The sequence below is a fragment of the Mesoplodon densirostris genome, chromosome 15, assembly GCF_025265405.1.
Source record: "Mesoplodon densirostris isolate mMesDen1 chromosome 15, mMesDen1 primary haplotype, whole genome shotgun sequence".
NCBI classification, from domain to species: Eukaryota; Metazoa; Chordata; class Mammalia; order Artiodactyla; family Ziphiidae; genus Mesoplodon; species Mesoplodon densirostris.
Window position 1 is genome coordinate 37780811 of NC_082675.1, and position 11181 is coordinate 37791991.

The 11181-nt window shown below is 36.1% G+C and overlaps 1 protein-coding gene across 2 annotated transcripts in view; it reads left to right on the plus strand.

Moving 5' to 3' along the window:
* The window catches only part of YES1 (YES proto-oncogene 1, Src family tyrosine kinase), an 80977-nt gene extending 72856 nt beyond the window's left edge, over positions 1-8121 (plus strand). For both annotated transcript variants that reach the window (XM_060118113.1, XM_060118112.1), the window contains exons 10-12: positions 725-878; positions 4071-4202; positions 5065-8121. In XM_060118113.1, coding sequence (XP_059974096.1) covers positions 725-878; positions 4071-4202; positions 5065-5273 — 495 coding nt within the window. In that variant the 3' untranslated portion in view covers positions 5274-8121. The remainder of the gene's footprint in view (positions 1-724; positions 879-4070; positions 4203-5064) is intronic.
* Positions 8122-11181: the final 3060 nt, after the last annotated feature.

Genomic DNA, 11181 nt, shown 5'->3' on the forward strand with positions numbered 1-11181 from the left:
AGTATCATACTGATCCTACCAGGATAGAAGGTTGGAAAGTAATATACCTAAAATAATTAATAATATTGGTCTTTAAATAAATAAATAAATAAATAAAGTATATGCTGAATTTCTTATTTAATATAGTCCAAAACAAGAATTAAGATGGCAGTATACAGTTAAAGATGGGATAGTTTTACTATTCTGGATTTTTGTTTTTAAATATAAATGAAAACTATTAAAAGTTATATTCAGATGTGTGGTAGGTATTCAAGGGGCCTTTTATTGGCTTTGGTTGACACATTGGGTCTAAGACTCCTCTCTCAGTGAGTGTCCAGATGTCCATGGGATCTAGCAATTTAGAGAAACTTTATACCAAGAAACCATACCTGTGAGACTTTAGCATATGTCAAGCCTCGTCCACACACCTGAGCTCAAGGCTCTGAGCCCCTCTATACTAGGGGCCGGCAAACTGTTTCTGGAAAGGGCCAGGTAAATGCTTCAGGCTTTGTGGGCCTTTCTCCTACTCCCCTATCCCCTCTCCTTCTCTCCTTCCCTCTCTCTCCCTCTGTCCCTCCCCCTCCATTAAAAGGTTTTCTGTTCTTCTTAGTATCTGCTAGACTATGCCCCGTTACCATCATCTCTTTTGAAGATGTATGATTCTTCAGCGATCTGACATAACATTAACCAGAATTGTCCTCTCCCTCCTTCCCTTTGTATCATATATGTTTTTTTTCTTCCCAAGATTGCTGATGGTATGGCGTATATTGAAAGAATGAACTATATTCATCGAGATCTTCGGGCTGCTAACATTCTTGTAGGAGAAAACCTTGTGTGCAAAATAGCAGATTTTGGCTTAGCAAGGTTAATTGAAGACAATGAGTATACAGCTAGACAAGGTAAAATGACTTTTCAATAAATGCTTGTAACCTCATTTTCATGGATTTTTCTTACCATTCTTTTGAATATACAGGGTTTTACAGAATAAGAAGAACAGCTCTCGGTCTGCTCAGAAGAGTCATAGAAACATTAGCAACTGTACTCCAATAAAAAAGAAAGGAAAAGAAAAAAAAAGTCATAAAAACATTGATTTTTATTCATAAAATTATACACGGTGCATAGTACTGTGGCTTTCTGATAGTTATTTCCCCCAAGGAAGAATCTGACTGTGGGTGTTCTTTGCATTATAAATATAGCAAGCAGTATTCTCCTCTTCACACTTCCTTTGGCATGCCAACAAATAAGAAACATTTTAAAATGACTTTTGTAACGAACTTCAGAACCATCCAGTTTTTACTACACTAAGGACTAGGAGTTTATATTACAAGAAATACCATACAATTCTATAAAGGCTTTGGAAACCATTTCCATGCCAGATTTACAATAATTCTTTATTATATATAAAATTGTAGTAAATAAAAACACTTAATAAGGGCTTCCCTGGTGGCGCAGTGGTTGAGAGTCCGCCTGCCGATGCAGGGAACGCTGGTTCGTGCCGCGGTCCAGGAAGATCCCACATGCCGCGGAGCGGCTGGACCCGTGAGCCATGGCCGCTGAGCCTGCGCGTCCGGAGTCTGTGCTCCGCAACGGGAGAGGCCACAACAGTGAGAGGCCCACGTACCACAAAAAAAAAAAAAAAAAAAGAAAGAAAAAAAACCACTTAATAAGATTGACACTGTAAACAGTGAGGGAGGGAAGCTTACAGAAATTACAACAGGTCAGTTCTTTTATTTGGTGTCTATCTCTCTGAGCTCTCATTCAGTACACATTTAAAGGGCAAAATATATGCATACAGGAAGAGTGTGGGTTTTTGAGTTCCAGTTCCATCTCCTGTTAGCCCAGAGATTTCACCCAAGTTACCTAACCTTTTTGACTGGGCCTCAGTCTCCTCACTTATAAATATTAGATGGTAATACTTACTTTTCAAGATTGTTGTGAAACTTAATGCATTAATAGATGTAGAGTGCCTGACATTACCTAACATAGTGGACGCTCAGTCCACTATGAAAAGAAAGAGTGTAACTTTGACAGGCAGAGAGTAAGTAAGGTCGAGTGCAGATCAGCACATAGGTTGTTCATCCTGATGAAACCTTCAGGCCTCCACACCTATAAAAAAGATACCTTGGCATTCAGCATCTCCTACTGTCTAGTTCCAGCTTGTCTTTAACAAACATTTGAGTCCTTCCACGTGCTGGACGTCAGGGCACAGCTGTAAGAGGCATGATTTCTGCTGTCAGGGAGCTCACTGACTAATGTCTGTCTGCAACTGAATTATAAACAGACTATGTCAATACAAACTAGTAAGACCAACATAAAGGTTAGCAAAGATTTATTTAGTAGATATACCCAAAAAAACTTTTTTTCAGCTATCCACTATTACCGTCATTTCATATAAGAAAGAGAATTTTAACACTATACAAGTGGGAAGAATGTAATCTCAGAATACAGGATATACCTATAAATTAATGATTTTAGCTTTATGAATTGATACGTGATCTTTTTTCTCTTTTTTTCATTGGACTGTATCTTTTTGTCACTGACTATATTGGTACACAGACCACTGGGAACTGTTCCCTAAATCACAGTTCTCAACCAGGGGTGGTGGTACTGCTCCCCGAGGGACATTTGGCAACATCTTGAGACATTTTTATTTTTTTTTATTACTTTTTTTTTTGGCCGCGCCACGCACCATGAGGGGTCTCAGTTCTCCGATCAGTGGAAGTGTGGAGTCTTACCCACTAGACCGCCAGAGAATTCCCTTTAGACATTTTTAGTTGTTACAACTGGGAGGCTGCTACTGGCATCTACTGGGGGTGGCCCAGCATACCACTAAACACCCTGCAAAGTACAAGCTAGCCCCAACCAAGCAGAGAATTACCCAGCCCCAAATGCCAGTAGTCCCCAGGTTGAGAAACCCTGTCTTCAACACAGTGCTTTCTTTTCAATCTCCATATGTTTGTGTTGTTCCCTCCAGCTGAAATATCTTCCTATTCTTTAATCTTTACCTGCAAAAATTCTAAGCATTCTTTAAGGCTAAACTTAGCCTCCACTTTTTAAATGAAACCTTTTGTGATTGTGCTAATGAAAATTGATCTTCTGTTTGAACATCTAAAGAACTATTTTACAACATTATATACATATACAAGCAACTTCAAGTATTTAAGACACCTATAATCTCATTTTCACTTTAAGTGTATAAATGTCACAAAGGCTATGTTTTTGTGTCTCCTGTAACAATTAGCATAATGTCTTGTGCATAAAAAGTAAGTATACACTAAATGTTTGACTAAATATTTTTTAGTCTTTTAGGCTTTTAAAAATGATAGTACAATAAAATTTTCCAGAGAGATATCATAAAATATTTAGAAAGGAGATTGTGGTCGAAAACCAGTAGACGTTAGAACCGATAGAATAGGTTCTTGGCAACCAACAGTTAGAACTACTAGGAGCTAGACTGACTTAAAAGTTATAGATCCTATAACCCATGTATTTGGTTGCTTCTTACTAGAGTTTTTACCGCTCTCTTTTTTTAAAATTAATTAATTTATTTATTTTGGGCTGCGTTGGGTCTTTGTTGCTGCACGCGGGCTACTCTTCGTTGAGGTGCATGGGCTTCTCATTGCAGTGGCTTCTCTTGTCGCGGAGCACGGGCTCTAGGCACATGGGCTTCAGTAGTTGTGGCCTGCGGTCTCTAGAGCACAGGCTCAGTAGTTGTGGCGCACAGACTTAGTTACTCCATGGCATGTGGGATCTTCCTGGACCAGGGCTCGAACTCATGTCCCCTGCATTGGCAGGCGGATTCTTAACCACTGCACTACCAGGGACGCCCCCACCTCTATTTTCTTGAATGATTTTCTATCCCCACCAGCCATTCTGTCATTGAATATCTTATCAGGAAGAAATGTGATTTTTATTAATGCAAATTTTAAATAGTATTAAAGAAAATTTTCCCATGTATCTTGTACTTTTGAAGAATTTGACACATGACATGTACAGTAGGGATAGTGACAAAAATTAACCTTGCTTATGCCATATTTACACAAATAGAGGAAAAACAAATTACTGAAGCAAGCTTGTCAATACTGTTTTAGGTGCAAAATTTCCAATCAAATGGACAGCTCCTGAGGCTGCACTATATGGTCGATTTACAATAAAGTCTGATGTATGGTCATTTGGAATTCTGCAGACGGAACTGGTAACAAAGGGCAGAGTGCCATATCCAGGTAAGTTTGCATTTCATATAACTGGAGTTTATTATGAGCAAAAGTGTAAGGGGTTGGGGGAGACCTTTATTTTTCTGTCTCTTTTTTTTTTTTTTTTTTTTGTCATTGGATGGGGAGCAGTCTATGAGAGCCACAGTCCTTGAGATAGGGTAAGGTGTGCTCAGTTTTCTCCCTTTAGGGCATTTTCTAAAAGGACCTTTTCGCTCTACTGTTCTCTTAGGAGATGAGCATAAATATATCCTAGTCCTCTCCTTCCCCAGGTAATTGAGGGTGTGCTTACCCTGTGATAACACAGGGTGCACTGCTGATGGGGTTGGTGGGGATTACAGAGGAATACAAGAAAGGAACTGTGTAATAACTTGAGGTAAGTCAAACAGGTGACAGTAGATAAGGAAACTGTTTCAAGGAAGTGACTTGATATAAAATAACATAATTAGTATATTTGGCAAAACCAGGACTAGCACTCTTTCTTCTGAATTCCTGTTTGAAAGTTCTTTCAGACACTGTCTTGCCACTGTTCCTCATTAGCCCAAGTTTGGTCATTATTAACTGTTAGTATCAGAAAGTATCAGTACCTCAAAGTAGCACTCTGAATTCTCATTGTATTAAAATTCTCATTAGTATTAAAAGCCAGATTTTAGGTGGAATGAAGAAAGATATGTTGAAACAGATTAGCATTTTCTAAGCTCTTGTTGATGTACTTTGACATTTAAAATTTACTTTATTTCTTTGTTGAAAGAATCGTTTCACTAAATAAACTCACTCGAATATACCTCCAATTAGTTAGTGGTTAGGGGATTTGTTCTTTTTGCTAGTGGTATTTGGCGTCACTGTTTTTTCGTGTTTGAATCTTGCGTGATAGGTATGGTAAACCGCGAGGTGCTGGAACAGGTGGAACGAGGGTACAGGATGCCGTGCCCACAGGGCTGTCCAGAGTCCCTACATGAATTGATGAATCTTTGTTGGAAGAAGGACCCTGATGAAAGACCAACGTTTGAATATATCCAGTCCTTCTTGGAAGACTACTTCACTGCTACAGAGCCACAGTACCAGCCAGGAGAAAATTTATAATCCAAGAAGCCAATTTTATATGCACAAATCTGCCAAAATGTAAAGAACTTGTGTAGGCTTCCTTACGTACAGGAATCAAAAGAAGAAAATCTTCTTCACCCTGCATGTTTTTGATGGTAAACTGGAATTACAGATATGGTTGCACAAAACCGCTTTTTTTTTTCTAAGTGTTAAACTCTAAAGTACCAATGATGAATTTTTCAGCTTACTTCAGGGTCCAAAGAAAGTATAGTTAAGATACTGATGACTATGTGAGTGATAGCATGACAATGAAGAGCAACAAGGCTACTGTTTATGAATCACTACCTTTTATTCCCCAAACTCATAATTAAGAGAAATTTATCAATCAGTATAGACAAAACTTGGGAGATTAAAAAGTTATACCATAATAAAATCTAGAATTATGGAACTTAACGGGACCAAACAATTCCATTCCAATTTTTAAAAATTTATTGCATTTATTATTCTTAAAAGTTTTTTCTAAGTTGAACAGTTAATATGCAACCTTAATATATGCCTCTGTTTGCATGGAAGTGGGCCAGGTCTTTAGAAGCAAAAAGGAGTATAAACAGCATCTAAAACTTGATTAAATGTCAGACAACAGCAGTGGAATTTGAAAGTATAATGCACTATGTTAATACTCGGTATACTCATGGAACTGGAAAGTAGAAGAAATTTTTCACTTTAATCATTTCTGAATAGCTCAGTTTAAAATAATGAAGGTAACTAGAATATGGGTTAATCTTTTATAAGGTTGCACTGATGTTTTTAAAGGCAATATATAATTGAAATCATACTATCCAATCCAAGGGGAAATCTTTTAATCTTTAGATAGAATGAAAAAAAATAAACCCAGCATTTAAATAGTCCTTTTTGAAAAACAGACTGGTACTGTGAGATTGCTAATATGTACTTATAATGATGGGTGCCACAAATATAAAATATCACTAGATCAGGGACTTGAATGCACTTTTGCTCTTATTGAATATAGACTAACAGAGAGGAAAATGTATTTAAAGAAATATGAGAAAAGAAAATGTGAAAGTTTTACAGATAGAGAGATGGAATGTAATGTTTAATGTTGACGTTACAGAGTGACAAAATGGCTTTGCTGGCACTCAAAGCTCCTCACTTATTTTCTGAGATTTTAAGAGTTATAAGGTATGACTATAAAACTAATCTTTCTTAACATAAATACTAAATGAGTGCTGTAGCCTCAAAATAGCTAAGTTAAGGCTTCCCACTAATTCCAGTGATACAGCTTTTTATGCAAAACATTTTTAGAACTCCAGTTTTCAAATCCATGTTTGAATCTACATTCACTTTTTAAATATACTTAATGATGATCATTTTTTCCCTTCTAGAATTTAGTTGATTTGAGGAGGAAAACATATTCGGAATAATAGCAGTGGTGAAAAGAGGGGGACAGATTTTGCCTATTTAAAGTACAGAAGTGAAATGTACAGAATAATACTGATTTTTATGACTAACTCAAAAAGAAAATTCCAAAATACAAATTTGAATAGCAGCATCACTGGTTTAAGTGTCTAGCAAAGAGACTGAATCTGACAAAAGTCTGGTATTTACATTTTAAAATACTCTCTTTTATAGTCACACTTTAAATAAAGCAACTCATCAGGTCCCAGTATTTTAGGAATATTATTACTGACTACCATCACATACCTGATTTGATCATTAAATTTAAAATTCTGTGCTGTGGTATCTATGTTGAGATTCAGACCATTTTAAAATGTGACAGATGAACTTCATGCAGGTTGGCAGCAGTTCTGGTACTAAAAATTGTGGTGGCTTCTTATGTTTACGTAACCTGCTTAGTATTGAATCCCTCTTCCAAGAGGATTTTCCCAAGAATTCTGCTGTCATCACTTACCTTTAACGTCTACAACCTGTGACATCAGAGTTTTAAAGGGCTTTGTGTGAACTATGATATTACAATTTTTCTAAGCATTTTAAAAAGGATAAAATTATATGTTTATGTACTAATTCTCCTCAGAAAAATAGGCCAGAAAAAGTTGATGATATTCATTAGGTTTTAACTGAATGGAGCAGTTCTTTATAATATCGATTGTATAGTTAGGAAATAAAACACTAACTTAATGTGTATTCAGTTTAAATGGTTATGTATTTTTAAATTGCTGAGAAAAATAAACAACTTTGTACATTTAAAGATTTTTCCCAACAGCTTTTCTTCTTCAACCTCTTAATGTGTTTTCCTTACCAAAAGAGGAAGTTGGCAAAAACAGCCTTCTAGCACACTTTTTTAAATGAATAATGGTAGCCTAAAACTTAATATTTTTATAAAGTGTTATTATATTGTTTTGTGGATAATTGAAATAAAAATTTTCATTGAATGCACCCATTTATCTTTTTAGCCACTACTCATACTTTCTCATCAGTGTTTTAAGAATTGGTATTTGAATCAAAGTATATTCTGTTTCTTCTTCCATTGGGGAAAAAAAGTGTTGAGTTATGACTCTTGAGCAGAGTTAAATCAATTCTTTATGAAATTCAGAACATTATTGAACTCATTCTGTGTGGTTAATTTTCCATGTCAGGTGAGTGACATTATTTTTACAGGTTTTTTTTAAAAATTATATCAGCAACTACAGTTTTAATGTATTATACAGAGAAACCTAAGTGATTTAAGTGAAGCTATTCACAGAAGAATCTGTGTGAAGGGTATAAAATAGAATAACTACTTTTGATCATAAGGGACTCAATTTTCTAAAAATGAAAAATGTGTGAGCCTTATTTCTATCTGTTTTACACTTCTATTATAGGTTTAATGAAAATAAGATACTAAATTATGAATGGCCAATCAAAAGCATTTGTTATTTTCAATAAGGTAATAATATTAATTGCCGTTTACTATTACATTATCAAAATTTTTAGCTTTGTTTTTCCCTAATTTCAGAAAAGTAACATTTAATCAACAAACACATCATTTAGTAAACATTTATTAAATATTTCTTATACAGTACAGTAATAGTTTCTCAACTTAAGAATGTTTTCCTAGTTTGCTGTTTGCCTTTTAAGTTTGCATGTAATTTTTTTGACATTTAATTTGTACATTTGTATGTTATAAAATCTTTTTTATGCCTAAACAGTTCTTTGCATCCCAAGATTAAATATTCATCTCATCTGTTACATTTTATGCTTTTGTGTTTTACATCACTCTTTAATTCCTTTGGAAGTTATTTGGGTATAAAATGTGACTTATGAGTCTAGCGTGATTGTTTCCCATACAGTTAATTTTCCCAGCACCAATTATTGGTTAATCCATGCCCACTGTATTGGTTTTGTCCAGTTAACTGGCCATTCTGACGTCAGTATAATACTTTAAATGACTAACCACTTGATAATGCATTTTAATAATTAAGCAAGTTGCCTTTGCGATTCTTTTTTTTTTTTTTTTCTTCATCTTGGTATTCTGGCAAGTTCTTGATGAAGTTTAGACTTTATTTTTCATACTCCAAAAAAGTTTAAGTGAGATTTTGGTTAGGATTACATTATGTTTATAAGTTAACTTGTAAGAAATAATATCTTTCCAATCAGTCTTCCCATCCTGTCTATTCAAATGTTTATTCATCCCTTGATTTATTCTTTTAATCAAGATATAAATCTCCTAGTAAAGTTCTCTGAGACTTTTCTCCATGGAGTTGGAAGATGAGTCATCCTTTGTCTGATTATACTGCTCTAAAGATCTACCCCAATGCTCAATGCTCTTGGAGTCCAGGTCCCCACTTGGATACAAAACAAACAAGCATATGCAGAGATGAGGAGGAGAGTGAGTGCCTGAACAGCATTTATTTCCCTAAAATCAGCTCCTCCCCTGCCTTTCTTCCATTTTCTTTCTTTACTTTTTTTTTTTTTAAGACATCAAGTTGAGTTTCCTTCAACAGCAATCAGAGTCCCGATTAACATTCAAATTGTCGATACAGAAAGGAATATTTCTGATTAAAATAAGCAATGTGTGCCTGGTATCTTCCATTTGTCCTTCCACAGCCATACTCTGCTGGAAGGCTGGCCTGTACTCACCAGTGGGTTCCCTCGCTCTGGATTCCTCTTGGGCTGAGCCAACGAGGAGCTCTAGCAGAAGACCGGAGGAAATCTGAAAGAGAGGTCAAGGTATTTATTCCCCTGGTTCACTCCCTGTGAGGTTGGGCTGGCTATGTCCTCCAACTGAAGGGACCTCCTCTCCTTTGGGGGACCTCCCATCCCCTATCTTTTCTGCCTTAGGGGTGCTTCTGTTAATGTTGGTTGTTGCATTAATTCTTGTGGTTCCCTTATCCTTCCCCCCCTCTTTGTAAATATCCTTGATTTATCTTAATTCGAGTGTGCCATTTGTTTCCAGCTGGGACCCTGACTGATGCTCATCATGCCACCACTAGATGTATCAGTAGAAAATTGGAAACTCTTATGTTATATGTCAAAGTGAGAGTTAATACAAAACAGTAACATTTTTGGTACAGTAGCAATATACAATATTCTGTTAAATGTAAAGTTACCATAAGACCTTATTAAATGGAGAGAACATACCAAATGTTGAGCATATTCAAAACTCTTAATTTCTAAATTGGAACCTTTAAGAATTTTTCAATTAAATTTCTATTTTTCAAAACTTGGTAGCTATATATGTTAAAACTCCATTGAACAGACTAGTTAGATGTAACACTCCAAGAATGAATGAATCATTCAATTCATGAGTAGAATGAAAAATGAATAGGAATGAGGGGGTGGGAGTGCTGACCTAAGAGAAAGAGGAAATGGAAGAAAAAGGAGGTACCCAGAAAATTAGTAAAACAATAAAAGCCAAGTTAAATGGTATGAGAACCCCACAGTAGCAGGGAAGGCCGACCTTCAAGAAACAAGATGTCTAAGATGCTTGATCAGCTCTCCTCTCTTACCACAAACTTTCCTTCAACTCTGCTACACACCCTGGGTGGGTGGCATTTAGGGAAGTAAAGGGATTAGGGAATGTCCAGAAGGTTGACAAGGTACAAAAAAGGGGATGGGTGGATTTCACATGAAAGAGTTTAAACCTTGTGACGAAATAAAAGTCCGCCAAGCGCTTCAGAGACACTGGGAGGGACAGACACTAGGTTTCCCACATACACAGGGGAGCAGTTCAGTACAGCTTCACTCACATCTTAAAGGTCAAGTTAGCATGAGGAAGCTGGAGGACTTTGAGAATCCGAAGTAAAAAATTGTCTCCAGCCCAAGTGGTAATAGGGACAAGAGAAATAAAAAGAAACAACTTTGCAGTTGGCCAGAAGGAGTGACAGTGATCCTAATAGAAAAACTGAATTATTTAAAGTGGTGTGTCCCTTAAATGTTATGAGAGTCCTTTTATTTACTTACAATTGCTATTTATAATTAGCGTTTTCAAGGACAGCCTCAGCCTTTGTCTCCGAAAACATTGAGAGAATATACTGTGGAATTAGCAAACTACATGTATGCTTTTACGTCTCCCGATCCCAAACTCTTTGAAAGGATCAAAGATCTTGGGTTGTTGGTTTGTCTTGTTTTCGTAATCCTTACCACTGCTAGAAAATTAGAAAGATGACATCAATCCAGAAATTTTGAGAAACTCCTGGAACCAGAAGAAACCCAGTCCAAAATAAATACAAGAGAAAGTTCTTGGAGAGTTTTAAGTGCAATTTCAGAGAATTCAAACTCAAAATCAACAAATAAAAAGAGGAGGGAGCCCCAGCGCAACATTTTTTTGTTTGTTTTATTGAGGTATAATTGCATAAAATAAAATTCACCATTTTAAGTGTACAATTAGATGAGTCTTGACAAACGTATACAGTCATGAAACCATTACCAGAATCATGATCTAGAACTTTTTCATCTTTCCAAAAAGTTCCCTCATGCCCCTTTACAG